This window comes from Saccopteryx leptura, chromosome 1 (assembly GCF_036850995.1).
Source record: "Saccopteryx leptura isolate mSacLep1 chromosome 1, mSacLep1_pri_phased_curated, whole genome shotgun sequence".
NCBI lineage: Eukaryota > Metazoa > Chordata > Mammalia > Chiroptera > Emballonuridae > Saccopteryx > Saccopteryx leptura.
The window spans coordinates 197,687,335-197,708,158 of NC_089503.1; the positions used below are offsets into that span (position 1 = coordinate 197,687,335).

Genomic DNA, 20,824 nt, shown 5'->3' on the forward strand with positions numbered 1-20,824 from the left:
TTTCATATATTTTAACAGATAAGAGTCGTGGAATTTGAGAAGGAGATTGTCTTGGTTCTGCCACTGACTGACGCCCTCCCAAAAGGACTTGTCGAGGACTCCCACGTGAACACGCAGCCCGTGAGACGAGGTTCGTTTCACTGACAGGAAGCTGACCGGGTAGATGTGGCAGACATACCTGCCGCAGGCGAGCTGAAGGGCAGGGTCCCAGGAGAGCTCAGACCTGATCCTAGCTTCCGAGCCAGTCCCTGGAAGACTTAGAAATGAAGCTATCATAAGGGGACAGGCAGAAGGAATTCTGTCATTTTGCCAAGGAAGTGTTCATCTGGGAAACTATATAGCGTCGCTGACACTCCTCGGGGGTCCATCCCGTGGTCCAAAAATAAGGCTGTGTTTCCCAGGAAACCTCAGCTTCTGCTTTCACTTGGTTGCCGTGAAGCAGATTGTCCCTGGCAGGGTCAAGAGGTCATAAGCAAGAGGGCAGAATACTTAGTAAAGACTTACATTGCCACCGTCCCGGCTCGTCCTGTGGTCTGATGGCACCAAGAGGCACTGGGAGGGAGATGGCTGGGGGGGGCGTCCACAGTGTGGAACGGTGTCTCTGAGTGGACGCTCTCAGAGAAAAGGGGGTTATCTCAGGTGCTGACACGGGTCACGTCGTATCAGATCACAGTTTGCAAAAGATGAGCATGCTCGACTTGGCATTCGTAACCTAGTGGGTTGTACTGTTGAGTATTCCCCAATTTTTCAAGAATATATATAACTCTTAACATAGTAACCAAGGAGGAAGAAGAAGAAAGAAAACACGATCAAACAAAACCCATCTTTCTCAACCATGGTGCATGCCCTGAGCAGGACAGGGTTTGTCACCTCCACCCGGTCCCTTCCATGTCCTCCCTGACCTTAGTCCCTGCCCTCACCCATTGTCACCCTAGTCTTCTCTCCTCCTGCGAGGGCTCGTGGTCAAGAATTGAGGCTACTGACTAGGGAGACAGTGTGCCTGGTGTTTGAAGATAGGCTCTGCAGTCGGTTCCCCGGGGTTTTGACTCTGGTCCTGGCTGTGCAGTTTTAGGCAAAGTACCTCCTAAGTCTTCTGAGGGTCAGAGCTCCTGCCGATCAAAGTAAGGTAATGACAGTTGATCTGAACATGCGCAGGTGGAAATACCTTTGTCCTTCTCTTTAGGGGGTCTGTAGGGTTAAGTGATATAAAGATGTAAAGGGCTTACTTAGCATCCTAGGTGGTCAACAAAAACAAGCCACAAATGTATAAACATCTGTGTCATTATTTCTGCAGGGAAACATGATGAGTAGGTAGGCTCGTGTTCTTCTGTCTTTCAGTTATGAAACGTGTACGTACTGAGGAAAAGGCAGATGAAACATTATCTTCTACAGTGGTGTGTCCGTAAAGTCATGGTGCACTTTTGACCAGTCACAGGAAAGCAACAAAAGACGATAGAAATGTGAAATCACCAAATAAAAGGAAAACCTCCCAGTTTCTGTAAGATGATGTGGCAGCATGTGCGCATGCGCAGATGATGACGTAACACCGTGTATACAGCGGAGCAGCCCACAGCCATGCCAGTTGAGATGTGGACGGTACAGAGGCAAGTTCAGTGTGTTCTGTGGCTTGCTAAATTCGAATTCGTGACCAAAGTGCAAAGTGAATGTCAGCGCGTTTATAACGAAGCGCCACCACATAGGACTAACATTACTGGGTGGGATAAGCAGTTGAAGGAAACCGGCAGTTTGGTGGAGAAACCCCGTTCTGGTAGGCCACCAGTCAGTGACGAGTCTGTAGAGGCTATACGGGATAGCTACTAAGGAGCCCTAAAAAATCTTTGCGTGAGTCCACATCGAACTGCACTGAATAGGTATGAACTGGGAGAGTTTTCCTTTAATTTGGTGCAGATTTCACATTTCTATCGTCTTTTGTTGCTTTCCTGTGACCAGTCAAAAGTGCATCATGACTTTACGGACACACTGTATTACAGAAAGATAATGCAAAATATATGGATAAGAACTGAAAATAAACCCAGATGTTTTCTTTTTTCTTTTTTGAAATTCAGTGAGAGGAGGGGAGGCAGAGAGACAGAGTCTCGCATATGCCCAACTGGGATCCACCCAGCAAGCCCACTAGGGGGCGATGCTCTGCCCATCTGGGCCCTTGCTCTGTTTCTCAGCAACCAAGCTCCTCTTAGTGCCTGAGGTGGAGGCCATGAAGTCATCCTTTGTGCCCGGGGCCAACTTGCTCTAATCAAGCCATGGCTGCAGGAGATGATGAGAAATTGAGAAACAGAGAGGCAAAAGGTGGAGGGGCAGAGAAGCAGATGGTTGCTTCTCCTGTGTGCCCTGACCAGGAATCAAACCTGGGACTTCCACACATCAGGCTGACACTTTACCACTGGGCAAACCAGCCAGAACCACACCCAGATGTTTTCAAGCATCTTGTGACCAAGTACCAACATTGCATGCCCCTTCCCTTCACCTGGCATGCTCCTCGCCTGTGTGTGTAAAGAGCCAACACAGCCTCACTTTGGCCTCCCGTGAGCACGTCCGAGGACTGTTTCCCGTTGCGCCCACACATACCGCTTCCAGTCCACCTTAGCCGTCGGGAGAGGCCACGCTTACTAGCTCGTTAGAAAACTGAGGCCCGGGTGCAGGAGAACCCATCTAAGTTCAGAGACGCAGTGAAGCCCAGCCATCCTCCATCGGGGCGGCGACCTCCCCGCAACGACACACACATGTCGGGATGACTGACCGCTCCGTCCATCCAGGGTTCATTGCTTTTGCAAGGACCACCTCCTCACCTTGCCCTGCAAACCCATGAAGCTGCTAAAACACACGCAGCTCACAGTGGATAAAGAGAACACGCCCCCCGTAGGTCGGCCATGTGGGGTGCAGGGCATTCCATCACACATTTCAGCAACATAAATAGAACCTTTCTGGTTCTCCGGAGGGTGAATTTTCTGTCCGTATTCCGGTACATCTGACTGGACTGCACGAATGGGTTTGTCTTTATTTTTATTTTTTTAAGATTTTATTTATTGACTTTACAGAGAGAGGAGGGGGGAGTGAGAAGTATCAACTCATAGTTGCTTCGCTTTCGTTATTCATTGGTTACTTGTCATTCGTGCCTTGGTCCAGCAAGCCCAGGGATGTCGAATGAACCAGCAACCTCAGTGTTCCAGGTCAGCACTTTATCCACTGGGCCCCCATACTCCAGGGGTGTACGAATGGGTTTATGCTTCAAAAAAAAAGTTTTATTATCCACCTAACCTTATTTTGTAAAAAATTAAATACATTTAAGTGAAATAAACATAAACAAGAAAACTCTCACCCCTAACTGTAAATGTTCATTGTTGCACATTGTTTTATCCTCCGCATATTGGCTGCTTTCTCCTGAGTCTTTATTTTAACAATTTCATGTGAAACAAAAGAAGGCAGATGTATCTGTCAGTTAAACAGATTATTTTTACAACGTGGGTCCGTACTCTTTTCTCGTTGCCGTTTGTTGCTTCCTTATGGGCCTGGGAATATTCAGTCCATTTGATTTTTTGCAGTAAGTTAGCGTGTGTTCTTCCCAAACACGAGGAATGAGAGGGGCTGGTCAGCAAAGGGGAAGGCCTTCTGTAGATGAGCACTGCGACCCTGAGAGGCTGGAGCCTTCCGGAACAAAGCCTGCGGGACCCACCTCACTCAGGTCGGTGCTTCGGCAGGGAACGGCATTCTTCTGCTTCCAGGAGCTCTCGATTAAAATGTGAACATCCTCAGAGAGACCCACTTCACCTCTTGGTCAGCGAACATATGATCATTTGGGACCATAGCAGGAAATAGCGGGCAGCGCTTAGAGGAACCGAGGTCCGTCTCGTGCCCCATCGGCCACAAGCCTGGCTGTGAAGACAGCCTCTCAGAGGAGCTGCTGACCTGGTGGCGACCTCTCCGACTCAGAACCTTGATTTTAACGGTCAGAGAGGGGTCACCTTCTAGAAGGTGTCAACACTCGTACCTTAAAGTGTTCTCGAGTTTGAGAGTGTGGGACCACGGCACATAGTTCGTGGAGAACTGTGGAACTCACACTGTAAAGTGAAATCTGAACACGTTTGTCACTTGGGGTCCCTGCAGGAAGTCATGTTCAAAGATGAGGGTGACGCACAGACTAGAAAGGCAGGCTCCGCACACCGATGAGAACGCCTTACCTGAGACAAGAGCAGGAGCTGCTTGTCACCCCTGGGCTCGAACACACAGGGAGGTGGTGTGCAGGGATGCACACACTGGGGCAGGACGAGAGTTCCGCCATGGTGGGGGGCAGACAGACGGGACAGGACCTGTGGCCGTCTGGATCAGTAAACAGCTGGGGGCCCAGCAGGGAGATCCCTGCCTGACCGTGTTCCCTTCGTGTTTCGATCTCTGACCGGGGTTCCCTTTGGCCAGATCCAGTCCCCCAGGCCCCCATGGGAAAGGACCTGTTAGGGCAGAGGGACGATGACCAGCCCAACACTGACATTATCGTAAGGATACATATCTAACCCCCCAGTCGCTCCTCACCGAGACCTGGCAGGGGTCTTCTGCTGTTACTTTATCCCACGTGTCTCTTCTCCCGGGGTCTTGTAGGTCTTTTCCCTTTGACATCATTCTTAGTACCCTGGCTGTCTAATCTCCCCGCTCTGCTAGGGTAGTTCCTTGGGTTCATTTCACTGTAAGGCTCCGTCCTTCAGTGGATTGCCGGTCCTGTCTCTCCTTCCGACGGTCAGTGCCCACCTGCCTTCCCGGTTGGACAGGCTTTTTACCTTTTATCTGAATGGGAGAAGTCACTCTCTGATCAGGGTCGGAGTCCATATTCTCTATTCTTTATTTCTTGTGTTCTCATTCCCATGGAATAGATTTCCTCTCCTTTTCTGTTTATCTACAATGCTGTGAATGAAATAGAGATATCCTGGTGCATACTACATGTGTGTGGGGGAGGGGAGGGAACATGTTTAAGACAGTCTCACAGGTTAACAGGTGAACAAAAACTCGGGGCTGATGTTACAGATGGCCCATTGATTTACCTGTCCCAAGTGCAGGTTTTTTGGCAATGGTGGCGTGGTTTTGACAAGTTACACCCCTTTCACTGTTGCCTTTTTTTTTTTTTTTTTTTTTGGCTCCACTCAGATCCGCAGGCAGAGCAAAGCGTCAGGGTCCGGGCTCTGTGAGGGGGATGAAGTGGTCTCCATCAATGGCAACCCATGCTCCGACCTCACCTACTCCCAGGTCATCAGGCTGATGGAGAGCGTAGCGGACTCCCTGCACATGCTCGTCAAACGGTAAGCCCCCTGGGCCGGCACGCAGGCTTCCTCCGGAAGCTGGCTCCGGCTTCCGGCACACGCACGGCGGTCCTTCACGGGGCAATTGGGGGTCCTCGGCCGAAGTCAGGGCAGTTAAATAGAAGAACCACTTCGTCTGGGAAAAGTGGCGACTCCACCCAATCCACTGGATTCTCTGCTTCGTCAAAAATTAACTTCAATAAGCTTTGTTTCAAGAACTCCGTTGAAAAGCTGAGTTATTGGAAACTAGTTTCTAAGAAAGTTCGGTCGGTTGAGCATAATTTAATCCTCCCGGGTCAGGGTTGTGTGGTGGACCGAGATCACTAACTTATAATCCCCAGATTCACAGATGAATTCAAAACAGTTCAACGTTAAACCAATGCACTATCCACCTATTCCTTTTTATCGAAAGAAAACACGTAGGAGAAAGACACAAACAACCACAAAACACCTTGAAGGCAGCCCAATTCCTGCTTGCCAGGACCCCCAACAGAACCAAAGCTTAAGTCTGGCAAGAGCAGGTGGTTAGAATCAAGTCTGGGGGCTGTCAGCGCACATCACTTGTTTAATTTGATCTCCTCAAATCCAACCTCCCCACTAACTGCTTGAAAACGCAGACGTGAAGTTTAAAGGTAAAAGCAAACAACGAGGGCATTCACACACATACACACACACACACACACACACACACACACACACACGATCGTAGCATCCACATTTCATGTGTGTGCAAACCAGAGCCCAGTCTACACTAACGTCGCAGTTAGACCCCAACCATGGCCTTCTAATGACTCCAAAGAGCAAGACGCTGGCCTCCTGGGGGGCGGCTTGCTTGGAGGTGTCAGAGGTCCCCTGACAGAACCGCCACCCCCCCCCCCAGGTTCTGTCCTCACCCTACAGAGACACGACGTACAGCATCCGCCCTCCGACAACCAGTCAGCATGTTTGCGTTTCTGTACGAACAGGAGCTCACACTGTGGCCAATGTCCTATGAATAGGAAAGAAACCTGGCACTGCCCACAGTGTCTCCCATCTAAAGATTTACCCGTGGAGCCCAGTGTGTGCGCCCTGAGGGTGCTGCTTATTGATAGAGCCCCCACTGGCTTTTCAAAGGAACCCAGCAGGAAAGCCGCCCTGTGCCGTCACAGTGCGTGCCACGGGCCCACAGGAACCTGATTCGTTTGAACACTACCCTCTTTGACAAGGTTCCGTCACATCCAAAATGGGGAAAATGCCTTTTCTGGCTGGCTCCCTGTTCAGTGTCTGCATTGACCTAATGAGGCCAGCGTCTCTGGAATGCGCTCGGGTTGGGACGTTCCCTACTAGCTCTTGGTCTGGCTGGAATGACTCTCCCCGGGGAAACCTGCCATGGCTTAAAGTTGAGTCTTACGTACATGTGAACTGTCGGAAATCACTGGACTGGTTCCGTCCTTCAATAAATAGAATCATGACTATTATTAGTTTCTCTTAAGTATTTTGACTTCACCAAATAAGTAATTGGTGATATTGACAGTGGGATTTCCAATTCATCCCCACTCAAAGGCAGTCACCATCATCACCATCATCAGCATCATCGTCATCACTGCCACTCGGTTGCCTGACCATGGTTTCCGGGGTGTAAACCTCTTTCCCGCTCATGTGACTGCCCTCGGTCACTTTAAGGCAGGTGGTTTACTTTTCCTGGGCCATTGCCCGGAAATAGTGGGGGTCAGGCTATCTTAAAACACCTCTTCATCACTGAGTCTCTATTTTCTTAAATGTTATTAAAATAAGACATTTTTAATAATACAGCTATGTATGGGAGAGAAGGAGATTTTACTCTAATCTTCTAGGATCTTCTGGCTGCTCTAACTTGACATGAGAAAGACCAACAGAAGGAAACAAGCAGATTTAATTATGTTTGTATGTATGGAGCTCATTAAGACAAGGGGTCCCAGGGGCCAGGTAGGGTCGTATGCTACCTGGAGCTAAAGAAACAGGTTGGGGTTTGGGACTTGCAAGGGAAGAGGGAGCCACAAGGGACAACGGAGCACAGAGAGGAGTCTGATGGCGGGGCTCCCTCAGTCTCCCCATCCCGCACGCCTGGCTCCCGTTCTGTGTAGATGTCTCCGGTGACAGCTCTGTTCTGGGAAGAGGTAGCCTGTCTCAGTTCTTTTAGGCAGTGAGGGCAGAGGTCAAAGGTTCTTCCTGAGTCTTCTGTTTCTTCAAAATAAAATGATCCCCCCCCACTGCCAGAGAAACCCTTTTTGGGGTGTCAGGGTTGGCTGCCTGACCGACGAGACATCGATCCTGGAATGGTGGACCTGTGCAGACCGAACGAAAACGAGCCCTTCAGGGTGCGGACCTTTAACCACTGGCACTCTCCGGATTTTATTCCTGGATGTCCTCTTACCTTGGCGACCAAGGAGGGCTAACATCTATCTGAGCAACAAGCCTGTCTGACAGCCTCTGCAGCTGGAAGGAGTTCAGACTGGGCTCTGCTTCCGAAGTGATTGCTCACATAATTCGAAGTGATTTGATCCAGCTCCCTCCATGAGGCCTTTGCCCACGAAAACTCTGACCTTCTGGTGCCCTCAGCTTCAGCTGCAGAGAGCGTCTCCATCATCTTCAACTTAAGAAAGAGCTGATTTTCTGTCATCATGTTTTCAAAATACTACATTACAAATTTTTTTTTCCCGGTATCCCTAGGAAGCTGTACCGATTTACATGCTTAGAAAAAGCTGCATTTCATTTGTTTTTGTTGAGTTTTCTTTAGCTAAATGTGGTCCAAAGCCAAGTTAGGAGTAAGTATAATATTCGTCTGAAATGGCACAACCACCTAAATCCTGAGCTAACTCGCTGTAGCAGACAAGAAGGAGTTCCTCCGTCCCTTCATCTGAGGGGGTTCTGCATGAGTCAGGGCACACTTGGAGGGTGGGAGAGAGGGGTAGGGAGACCCTTGCTGCTCCTTAAAAAAACAGAGCTTACCAACAGGAGACATGGAGGAGGCGTCTCCTCCAGCTGGTCTGTGAGTGACGCTTCGCTTCCAAGCGCCGTTCAGAGGTTACAGAGTTTTAGCAAGAATTTCTGTCCATGGACCGCCATTGCTCCTTGCCAATTCACATTTGCAAAACCAAATGGGAATTTTAGGGTCTCTTCAAAAGAAGAGACCTGCACTTCTCAGCGGAGGGGGAGGGGAACAGTCTGACCTCAGAGGTCCTGTAAAGAAAATGCTCCCAGAGGTAGGTTCACACGAGAGAAGGGGAGACGTCTCCGGGTATAAATACTGCATGATGCACTGGTTCATTGCAGCCTGCAGAGAGGGTTTCTCTTTCCCCTGGAGTGCTGGGCTGGGGTCCACTGATGACCAAACACACTCACTGGGGCTTACCAAACAAGCCTGTGTGCCATTCCCTTCGAGAAAGCGCAGCCTCTAAAAGGACTCTTTGAATAATCTGTGTATTAATACCGCTCGGACGCTGCTGAAAGTGTTTATGTGACTTTATACTCCCTAGACCTTACACTTAGTCCATTAAGACACCCAAATGCTTTGTCGCATTGTAACAAACGCAGTTTTTTGGGGAGAACAATCAAATAATTATAGATAAAGAGCATCCATGTGGCTAAAACCTGTCCTTTAAAAAAAGCTGGATTTAGGATGGGTTTAGCTTTTGTAATCTCTTATAAGCTTGGCTTTAAAGAAAAATTCATTTGGGAGATCTTTAAACATACATAAGATATATACATGTTGCCAATGTTTGTTTTCAAATGCTGCCACTGACATTTCGGAGGAAGCACTGTGACTGTGTCACATATTAGATGTATGAAAGCGTCAGGAAGCCCTTTGACAGGTAGGTGTTAGGCACTGGCTCTAACTGGAGTGATTTTTCTGTGTGCAGAACTTCCAGTGGAATAAGTGAGGCATTGATCTCTGGAACCGAAGACCAAGCCCACAAGCACCTCCCCTACGGGGGGTACGTGGAAAGTGCCACACTGCAGATCCGACCGGCCGCCGAGAGCCAGGACAGCGAGCCCTGCATCGCCCCAGCCAAGAGTGGAGCCCCCCTCGCTGAGGACCAAGGACGTGGTCCCACTTTTCCTGGGAGCAAAAAAGAAGAGACAGGCCTCTGCTACTCCGATCCCCCACACGTGCCGGACACCCCGAGAGGATGCTCAGCAGGGGAGGTTACATTACGGGAGAAGATGGACATGGGCTGGCCAGGCCCTGTGGTTGAGCTACAGCTGTCCCTCTCACGGGAGGCACACACAGGCCCTGCTGACCCTGCAGTGGCGGCTGTCCTGGGAGCTGAAACATCTAAGTGTCCTGACCCAGATCCTAACATACACCACAGTGGGATTGCTCACGTCAACTCAGCCTCCACCCGTGAGAAGTGGGACCCTTCTCGGAGGTCCAGCAAGACCATCCAGATCTGCAGCGGCCAAGAGCTGAGAGTGATCCCGGGGCAGGAAGCGGGGGCCGCGGGGCTGCCCCAAGTGGAAGTCATCCTCGACTGCTCTGACAGGCAGCAGACAGGAGGGTGCTGGCTGCCGCCAGGAGCGGGGGGTGTGGACTCTCGGGTAGAAGGAGGGCAGTCAGAAGCACCTCCCCCTCTGGTAGCCTTCGCAGTCTCATCAGAAGGCACAGAGCAGGGGGAAGATCCACGCTCAGAGAGGGATCACAGCAGACCCCACAAGCACAGAGCGCGCCACGCACGTGAGTCCTGCCAGGGGGCTGGCCGAGGGGTTTGGGGGGTCGTGGGCACTCTGCTGCTTGGTCTGCATGGATGGTTTTTTTTTCTTTCAAAGATATTGTTTTTTCTTCTGTCTCTCATTGGCTTTTAAAAAGTATTCATGCACAAAGTAACAACCATGAAACTGTAGACAATACCAATTTCTGAGCTGGAGGCAGTACGTTTGAGCTGTGCAGTAGAGAGTTCAGTGTTTTTAATGCACTTTCTTTTATCTCCCAAAGGCACAAGAATTGTTAAGGACGATGACATGGTTCATGTAGCCTCTTTTGATACGTCTCGGAATGTTGTTCTATTCCATGTTGAAAGGGCACAGGACAGGACTTGAAGGAGCGTGGACTCTGAGTTTAAATGTCAGGAACTGTCGAGCCTGCTGCTCACAGGTGTCTGTAAAATGCAGGCTGCACACCGATTCTCAGGGCAGATTCTCATTTTGAAACAAATCACTGTGCAGCTTGATGATGCTTGCAGAAGTGAGTTGACGGACAAGGACATGTGGGTCCCGGGCAGTTACCCGATCCACTCCGTTTTGTAAGTCTTCACTAGAACTACAGAGCATTCAGTCCACCCCCCACCCCGGTCACCCAAGTTCAGTCTCCAGGGCCACGTGGAAGCATTTCAATGTCCCCAGATAGAAAAATGTGTTTAAATTCGAGTCCTTTCCCAGTGTTTTGGTTTTTACCCAGGGGAGTGATTAGAGAAAGACGAACCAGGATAAGAACAGCCATGAAGTTTTATGATTATTTTTTGTGTGTAAATTTTCTTTCTTTTTTCTCCCCCCCCCCCCAACAAATTTTGGAACATCTTTTGAGAAGGTAAAAGCCGGTGGGCAAAGGCACTCAGATGTCTGAATGATATACAACAGTCATGAACTTGGTTATTCAAAAGAGCCGATTGAGTCTTCTAACCTGTCGTCATTCCTTTCAAAGCATATTTTTAGCATGACCACTTGCAGCTTTATTGGCAAGTGTGCTGTTAATCATTTCATACACGGGAAGCGTCTGTAGGTATCTTCACATTTATAGATTTTAAACAAGTGTATTAAGGCGGACTCACATACTTGACATGTTGGCAGTGATGTCAGCAGCAACTGTGACTGTCAATTTCACATTAAGTTGTATAACCCATCATGAAAAAGTTACATCGAGGAGTCACCATACAGTTATTATTTTTTCTAAGTAAAAATTTTATTACCAGTGAATATCTGTAACTTGGTTATAAAACAACTCTGCTCTTTTTTATTTTTTTTAAGTTCACTAAGAAGGCTGATTTCTTTTTTATTTTTTATGCAAAAAGAGCTAATTTTCAATCATAAAATACGCAAAACTTTTTTTTTGAAACTCCCTTTTACCTGTTTGAGGACTTCAAAACTTCCTTGTGAATTATGCTCGTTATCATAGAATACATGATTGTAATTAATGGAGGCTGTAAATTCATTTGCCACCGATTTTTTATAACAATGATAACATTTTATATTTTTGAATTGTCCAATTCTCACTTTAAATGATTTAAGTTCTGTAGCAGCTCTTACCCACATTTAAAAGGGTCACCAGTTGTATAGTTTTTAAATGTCCCCAAGATTTACACTTATTCTTGCTGCAACTAAAATAGTATTATATTTCTAAAATGTAACAACTCATGATACACAGATTTATCTAGACAGCTTTGTAGCTGAAGTTACATACATGAACAATGATCTAATGTTCTGAATTATTGTTGATCATGATTAGTGAATTATTCATTTTTTATTCAGTTATTATTCATTTCGTTTTCTGAATTTGCACTAATTCAGTCTCCAGGAGCGTAAAGACTTTGGAGGGAAGTCAGAGTCAGAAAAAAATTAAATAAAAAGAAACCTTGAATATTTAAAGTCATTACATTAAAAGTAAATTAAGCTAAATAACACCCCTCTTCTCAACCACCCCTACTTTTTAAAAAAATAAATGCTTGAGAATAGTTTTATATTGACATTTTATTTTTTTTAAAATATGGATGTACAAGCTGTATCTTAACTTTTTTTCTCCACAAAATATTGTCCTTAAATTATCCCCTTTTGATTTTGATCGCATCTGAGTAACTGGTATTCCTGGCAGCCAAGATTTATTGTCAAAGCTTAAGGGTCTACCTAGAAACCAACAATGAGGTGTAGATTCTAATCCGCACACACAAACCGTGCATTTTCAGGAGCAGGCAGATCTCTGCGTGTCACCGTGGACACATGCGGCATTGTGGCCGTGCAGACGGGGAGATGAGGAGCAGAAGGGGGCTGAAAGGCCCCCCCCCCCAGCCCACCGGTGGTCCCCAGTGGCCGGCAAGGTTCCCTCTCTCCTCTCCCGGGTGGGGGGGGCACGTCCTAGTAGCTGGGCGCTTGCCTCGCCCTCCCGGCTCAATGTGACTCTGTCCTTCCCCAGGGCTCCGGAGGAGCGAGAGCCTTTCTGAGAAGCAGGTGAAGGAAGCGAAGTCCAAATGCAGAAGCATCGCGCTGCTGCTGACGGCCGCGCCCAGCCCGCACTCCCGGGGCGTGTTGATGTTTAAGAAGCGCAGGCAGAGGGCCAGGAAGTTCACGCTGGTCAGCTACGGGACCGGGAAGCTCCAGCGGCGGGAGGACTTGGGGGACCCGGAGGACGGCGACTGGGATAGCTCCTTTGAGGCCACGCTTCTGGGCGCCAGCGACTCGGACGGGGACGAGGAGCTACTGTCCGGCACGGACGACAGCGCGCCAGTTGTGACCTTCGACTGGGATTCTGGGCTCGGGGACATTGAGAAGAAACTGACCCGCGGGGACAAGATGGAGATGCTACCTGACACGTCGGGCAAGGGGGCCCTCATGTTCGCCAGGCGCAGGGAGCGGATGGACCAGATCTCGGCCCAGCAGGAGGAGGACGCCGCCGGCACGGGGGCGCGCGCTGACGGCCCGAGCCCAGTGACCGCCTACCGACGGACGGAGGAGGCGACGGTGAGCGCTCAGCGGTCCGTGAGCAGGAGCTACATTGAGGTGAGCCGCGTCCCCAGCAACGCGCCGCAACACAATGGCTTCGGCGCGGCGCCCAACGCGGCGGAGCCCCCGAGATTGGTCCCCATGAACAGGACCGCACGGCCCTTCCCGGGCTCCGGGGCCCTCCCTGCGGCCGCCTTCTCCCCGCCCCGCAGCGTGACCAGCCCCATGGCCGACTTCCCCGCGCCGCCGCCCTACTCCTCGGTCACGCCGCCCCCCGGAGTCTCGGCCCGTGGAGCAGCGACAAGCCCCCTGGCCAACCCCGCGCCGCCCCCGCCGTGGCCGCAGCCCACGCCCTGGTCCCCAGAGCGCATCGCCTCCCGGGACGAGAGGATTGCGGTGCCCGCCAAGAGGACGGGCATCCTGCAGGAGGCCAAGCGCAGGAGCACCACCAAACCCATGTTCACGTTCAAGGAGCCCAAAGTCAGCCCGAATCCTGAACTCCTGTCGCTTCTCCAAAACTCGGAAGGCAAGCGCGGCACCGGAGCTGGGGGCGACTCGGGCCCTGAGGAAGACTACCTCAGTTTAGGGGCAGAGGCCTGCAATTTCATGCAGAGCCCGTCTGCCAAGCAGAAGACCCCCCCTCCTGTCGCTCCAAAACCCTCAGTCAAGTCTTCCTCCTCCCAGCCAGAGACTCCCCTGTCTCCAGTCTGGTCACTGGGCGTGGCCCCAGCCCACCCTCCAGCCTTCCCGGTGGCCACCCAGTCACAGGGACCGGTTGCGTCATCCATCAAAATAGCCCAGCCGCCTTACTCTCCTGCGCGGCCTGCCAGTGCCCTCAACCTGGCCAGCCCCATCAGAGGCCCCCAGGCAGCGGTGGCCAGTGTCAACTACACAGCCAGCCATGCCAAGCCAGCCGCTCCCACACCAACCCGCACCGCTGCTCACCACGTGGGTGCCGCGGAGCCGTCCAGCGAGCTTCCCAGATTGCAGGGGAAAGGGGCCCAGCTCTTCGCCAAAAGGCAGTCGAGGATGGAGAAGTACGTGGTGGATTCCGACACCGTGCAGGCCCACGCCACGCGCGCCCAGTCCCCCACTCCGTCGCTCCCGCCCGGGTGGAAGTACTCCTCCAACATCCGAGCGCCGCCTCCGGTGGCCTACAACCCGATCCACTCGCCCTCCTACCCACTGGCCGCTGTCAAGTCCCAGCCGTCAGCCCTACAGGCCTCCAAAACCAGCAAGAAAAAGGGCAAGAAACCCCTCAACGCTTTGGATGTCATGAAGCACCAACCGTATCAGCTAAATGCATCCCTGTTCACGTTCCAACCTCCGGATGCAAAGGCTGCCCTCCCCCAAAGGTCATCCGCCAAGGTCCAGTCCGTGCCAGCCAGGAAGCAGGCTCTCCCAAGCCCCATGGTGAACGCCAGCTCGCCCACCCACGCGCAGCCCTCCTCCGTGTACTTGGCGCCAGCCCTCAGCCCCCAGCCGGCCTTCTTCCCGGAGGCCACCTCACTGGCCAGCGCATCCCCAGTGCCCCTGGGCGTCCCCAGCTCTCCAAAGCCAGAGTCGGCCTCCACGTCGTATTTTGCGGCACCCAGGCCCAAGTTCTCAGCCAAGAAAAGCGGTGTCACAGCACAGGTGTGGAAACCCTCGATCGCAGAAGGGTAACCTTGTGGCAGAAGCTGGGTATCCATTTTGCTTGCAGCAAATTGTTTGCAGTGTTACTTGATTCCCCATGAATGCCTAGCAAGTCCTTCACTTACTTAATTTCAGATGTCACCTCCCAATATGGGTCCAAGGAGCGTAATATTGTCACTGAGTCATAAATTTGACTCAGATAGGCTTCCACCATATTTATCTTCTTTTTAAAAAAAAAAAAAATCAGGGGACACCCCAAATAGACATGTGCCATGACATTAAGTAAGTAGAGGACTTAGGGTTCATGCATTAGCCACAAGCCAGCAGTGACCACTGTTCTCCAACATCAGGGCACAGCCCTTTTGGGACAGGACAGCTGTGCACGTAGGGTGACAAGTTGGAAGTTGCAAGCACATAACACGCATCGACAGGTTTCTTTTTTTTTTAAGTAGTGATATATCTCTATTAGTAGTGTTCAAGGAGAAGAAGTTTATCAGGGCAGGGGTGGGCTGTGGTCTGCACACCTCAGCCACCTGGGTGACATTGCAGTTCGGGCACAGAGGGATTTGGGGCATGTACATGGTTTTGTTAGTGGGTGAGAGAGAGGCTGTTTGTTGCTAAGTGATTGAGCACTTATGCTGTATTTGGCTCCTTGCGGGATGTCTGAAGCACAGGAACTCATTTTGAGAGACATCTTTAAAGTTAGGCGGATAGGACGAGAAGGAAAACTGCCCTGGGACAGTGATTCCATGGCGCCTCCCTCTCTCACCAGTTACTTGGGAGACTGAGTGAGCATTTCTCCAGTTGCCCCAGAGAGCGCAACTGGTTTCCTGGGCAGAGGCATCCGAAGACGCAGGGACAGGCGAGCTGTGGCTAAGGGTCCACCTGACCATCGTCTTCCCGAGAGACCGCGTGGTTGGGAGAGAGGAGGGAAACCCACCGCAGGTTGACTGTGGAGCAGGGGCAACCCGGTGTGTGGAGGCCGCAGGGTGAGCCCCCGCCATGATTCGCACCACTTCTGAGCGACCTCACAGGTTCTGTTGTTGTTTTTTTCTCGTGTTTGTTTTGCTGTTTGACAACTGCTTCCCCCACTGCTCCTAGCAGTTCCGTCCTTGCCCCTACCTTTGATCATTTCTCTTTGATGGACCAGGAGGACTCAGACAAGGTTACCTTGTAAGTTTGGACTGGTCCCACACCATGCCGTCACCCAGTTGGCCATGAAGTGAGCCACATTACTGACAGGAACCCAAAGACCTTTCTCATATCTATTTTAAGTCTGAGTCTGACCAACCCTGGAAAATATTCAACGTGAATTCGCGTAGAGAATCACAAAGCATTTCTGACAGCTCCGGGGAAACTGTCTACTCCACACAGGGGGTCTGTTCAGAAGCCCCTCCCCACCGCTCTCTGGGGCTCAGGAGGGGGTGGGGGACAGGGCACCACTGTAACCCTCTGGAAGCCTCTGCGTTCCTGACTTTTCCTGCCATCCTTGTCAATCTGCTCTGTTTCCACTCTCCTATTAAAATACGACTTTCTTCTTTATCTGTTCAATGTACTTTAAAAAAAACAAAACAAAAAAAAACAACCTTCCCTGTCTATGAGCTGTTCTGGTCTGTGCCATTTCTCTGACGTTCCCTTACCGCTCCTCAGACACCTGCCTCTCCGTTCTGCAAGCCTGTCTGCTTCTCTGCACCACTGCCTCTCCTGCCCTGTCTCTGGGAGCTCTCCTGTCACCTCCGGTGGCAGTTTTCTCAGAAGTGACAAACACAGGATGCCACTGGGTCTCTCATTTGCTTTTCCGGAAGTCAGTGACAAGGTTCATGCAAGATAAAGGAAGAAGCCGTTTGTCTGTCCCCGAACAGCCCTGCATGCAGGGATTTCTTCCTGCAAAGGAGTCTGTTGGGTGCTGTGCATGTCACATTCTGTTCTAACAGAACAACCAAAAAAGGCTTATTCCAGGTCAAGCAGGGGAGGAGAGATTTTTTTTTTATTACTTTGCATTCCTTGCATAGCATTTAAGGAACAGCATAAATTAGAGGAAAGATCACGGAACACAAGGTAGTCAGTTTGAGCTCATCGGTTCAAAAGGAGCCCAGGGTGGTGGTGACGGCCCAGAGGTGTTCCCAGTTGTCCGGCGTTCTGCGGTATGCAGTCACGACACGTGTTTTCTGTCCACTTCCTGTTGGACAGGTGCTGATCTGAGCAGAGCCACTTTTGGGGGTTCATGACTAACGACACAACAGACATGACTGGGATGGCCATGGGGTTCCCAGAAAGCTTCTGAGACATGTGCCAGGCATGCAGGTGGCAAGCCCACAGCTTTACCTGGGACCTGGGAGCATTGGTCCTCTCTAACCCCGAATCCCAGGGTCCTTCCCACATGGCGATGGACCTCACCTCGAGAGATGGGCGGTGGGAAGCAGAGGGACCATGCCTGCTCTGGGAGAAAGAGAGGTGTCCTCTGCCTTTCCTCCCTGACCAGCTTCTGCCCTGAACTTACTGAGGGCCCTAAGGGCACTTTGTTAATGATGTCAGCATGGCGGGTGGGACTCTTAAGACTCAGGAGCTCATGTCCCGCCCACTGGGCACCCTTTGCAAGCTGGGTGTTGTTGGCTTTGCTGTGGTGGCAGGTGTGGGCTGTGTTGGCTGGTGATGTTTTTTTTTTTTTTTTTTTTTTTTTTTTTGTATTTTTCTGAAGCTGGAAACCGGGAGAGACAGTTAGACAGACTCCCGCATGCGCCCGACCAGGATCCACCCGGCACGCCCACCAGGGGCAACGCTCTGCCCACCAGGGGGCAATGCTCTGCCCCTCCGGGGCGTCGCTCTGCCGCGACCAGAGCCACTCTAGCTCTTGGGGCAGAGGTCAAGGAGCCATCCCCAGCGCTGCCCTGGCCATCTTTGCTCCAATGGAGCCTTGGCTGCGGGAGGGGAAGAGAGAGACAGAGAGGAAGGAGGGGGGGGTGGAGAAGCAAATGGGCGCTTCTCCTATGTGCCCTGGCCGGGAATCGAACCCGGGTCCCCTGCATGCCAGGCCGACGCTCTACCGCTGAGCCAACCGGCCAGGGCCTGGTGATGGGTTTTGAGGAGGCCAATTGTGTTTGGTTTCTAATGCCTTGCCCCCCCCCCTCCCCGGCGTCCTCAGTCAACTGCATGTCCAGGCAGAGCACCGGTGAGGTCGGGTTTTCATCGTCAGCACAAGGGCAGTGCTGATGGACTGAGAGCCTGTGTGATGTCAGGTGCCTGTGAGCCTCACCCCAGGAACCCGCTGCCTGGCTCACAGACACTGAGACGTGAAGTGACATGTCACTACGGGCACAGACTCAGCAGGACCTCATGCAAATTTCTTCCCACCAGTTCCTGCTTCATGTTGTCTCGAACCTCCCATTCGCAGAGACGGACAGCCCCAGCCAGTCTGAACAGCGCTAGGTATCCAAGCCTGCTCGGAGGGCAGGGTGGATCTCACAGCTGGTCACACTGGGCATCTCCCTGTTGCCCCTTGGACCTCACAACATTTTCAGATTTTTTTTTTCCTAATACTTCAACAATAGACACATGCTATTTTGAGGCAAGCAGGTAAAAAAAAAAACCCACGCCATTTCTGCATTTTGACTCTTCATTGATAGTATAAACATTTTAGGGCTATGTTTATAGCACACATTCGGGTTACCATGCAAGAGCACAGAAACGCTTGTCATTAGACTATATCCGATGAGATATATGATCACATATATCTCATCTGATCCTCACGGGAAGCCACTCACTTTGACCGGAGGGAAACCGATCTGGGCAACAGGTAGTGGTTTAAAGTAAGCCAGGGCTCCCGCAACTATCTAGAGAGCTCTGCAGGCCGTCTGGAAGTGGGTGGGCTTTGCAGGAGAACTGGGTCTTCTCCTGCAACCTGAATTCTAGCTGGGCGGCAAGTCATCTCTGAGATGCCAGAACCCAGCGATCTATGTTTGGGGGGGTGCTGGCATAGGGGGACCACTGTCCCGTCTCGGGAACTGTTCACTTTGCTGTCACAAGCACCCTGAACACTTGATTCTGAGCATTCACAGAGAAACCTCAGAGTGCACGGACACATCTGAGCTCTTTCCACCAGATGGCCATGCTGTGGTCTGACCTCAGGCACCTGCCAGCACACCGGTCCCCGGGGCAGTCCTGGAACCGCCGCCCAGGCAGAGAGGGTCCTGGGGACAGTCGCCAGGAAGTGAGACCATCTTCTGAAAAGCTGAATGGGCACAGGGCTTCCCAAGGGAAGCTGTGAGCTCGTCCTCTCTTGAAATCAGAGTTACCGAGTTTGTTTTAAAAATCGTTAAAAGTTCATGAGAAAAATATGTGCATTCTAAGGCCCAACATCATATTCCCAGAAACGCTGACCCTTGGCTAGTCCCATGTCCCCTTATCACCGGACTCTGGGGGACCCGGGGACTCGGGTAACACGGCAGTGCTGCTGAAGTCATCGACAAGTATTCTGGGAAAGTGCAGAACCGCGTTGCCGGGCTTCCCACCAGCAGGCTGGCTGCTGACCGCCCACAGGACCCAAACGCCCGGCAGAACTGCTAAGAGAGGCCAGCCTCTGTTTCCCCACTAATGATTTAATAAATAAAGTACAAAAACCACGAGCCGTCCTTGGGAGCAGGAAGACACAGGCACCAAGTCTGGGGGAGCCCTGAGTCAGCACCCCCTTTCCTTGGTGTTGCCAGGCAGAGCCAGTTTCTTCAGCTCTTTAAAAAAATTAACATTTCCACGATACGCACATTAAAACACTCACTTCCCACCGGGCACCGGGAAACCGCCAAGCTTCCCATCCAAAGGCAACCAGATGTAGAGAACTTTAATTTAAAAGTTTGAATGCCAGATCCTGTCCGACACGTCTCAGACTCCAGCCGAGAGGTGTGCGAGCTGATCAAGGAGGTCTCGAGCATAAAGAGAGAGAGTGAGGCTTCCACAGGGTCCTGTAGTTTAAATAATTATTTTTTTGGTTATTAACAGAATTTTTTAAGTTTTTGTTTTTATTTTTGGGCTTTCAGTGCTTCTTTTATGTAGATCTAAGTCACGTGTGCTTTGTGACTGGTGGAATTTCCACACAGGGTCCCTAATAAAAGTAAAATCACCAGGACAGCCTTGCAGCCTGCCTGCCTGCCTCAGCCCAGTGACATTGACAACACTCAAACTGACGATGACATTCACAGGGACCACGGGAACCCCTGACCCTCACACACCCTCCTGCCTCAATCCCTTGATAATTAATCATGGTTTGTTCATGGAAAATAAAAGGATTACAGTTGGTTCTGAGCTGACAAGAAATGTCCAGTTGGGGAAACTAGAGAAAGCAGACAGCGAAGGGTCTTCTTTTGTTTTCTTCCAGAGGCTTCTGTGGAAGCCCAGCCTCTCTGGTATCTGTGCTTGGCGGGATCACCCATCTTCAAGGCCACCCACAGGCCCTGAGGCCTGCACTGAGGTCTAAGTCAGGGTGGCAGGGTGGGGTGGGGTGGTGGGAGCCCCGGGACCGAGTGTCTCCTCTGCGCCCCAGAGCCAGGTTACATACTTCACACACATTTTATAACGCCAGGTAACGTTACCTGAGCACAGACCTGCGGCCCTGGTTCCTGCTGTGTCTTTCATAGATGTATCTCTTTTTTTGCTGACACGTAATTGACATATATCGGTTTCAGGTGTAAGCCATAATGATACCATGTACTGAAATGATCAACACCAGAAGTCTCAGAGATTTCTCTCTTGTGATGAGAACTTCTAGCAGGTACACTCTCAAGCAGCTTCCACACACACGACACCCGGGACTGTTAACCAGAGTCTCGGGCTGCACTCTTAGCAGCTTCCACACACATGACACCCAGGACTGTTACTCAGAGTCCCTGGGCTGCACCCTTAGCAGCTTCCACACACACGACACACAGGACTGTCAGCCAGAGTCCCCGGGCTGCACCCTTAGCAGCTTCCACACACATGACACCCAGGACTGTTACCCAGAGTCCCTGGGCTGCACCCTTAGCAGCTTCCACACACATGACACCCAGGACTGTTACTCAGAGTCCCTGGGCTGCACCCTTAGCAGCTTCCACACACACGACACACAGGACTGTCAGCCAGAGTCCCCGGGCTGCACCCTTAGCAGCTTCCACACACATGACACCCAGGACTGTTACCCAGAGTCCCTGGGCTGCACCCTTAGCAGCTTCCACACACACGACACACAGGAC

At 51.2% G+C, this 20,824-nt stretch overlaps 1 protein-coding gene and 1 long non-coding RNA gene across 2 annotated transcripts in view; one reads left to right on the forward strand and one right to left on the reverse strand.

The window, feature by feature from the left end:
- The window catches only part of SYNPO2 (synaptopodin 2), a 130,501-nt gene that overhangs the window by 91,050 nt on the left and 18,627 nt on the right, over window positions 1-20,824 (forward strand). The window contains exons 2-4 of the mRNA XM_066384356.1: window positions 5,152-5,303; window positions 9,182-9,996; window positions 12,442-14,603. Of these exons, the coding sequence (XP_066240453.1) occupies window positions 5,152-5,303; window positions 9,182-9,996; window positions 12,442-14,603 (3,129 nt within the window). The remainder of the gene's footprint in view (window positions 1-5,151; window positions 5,304-9,181; window positions 9,997-12,441; window positions 14,604-20,824) is intronic.
- On the reverse strand, window positions 14,840-19,756 carry LOC136405228 (uncharacterized). The gene is made up of 2 exons (XR_010751484.1): window positions 17,670-19,756; window positions 14,840-17,249 (listed from the first exon to the last, which is right to left on the reverse strand). It is a non-coding gene; the product is annotated as an uncharacterized lncRNA (long non-coding RNA).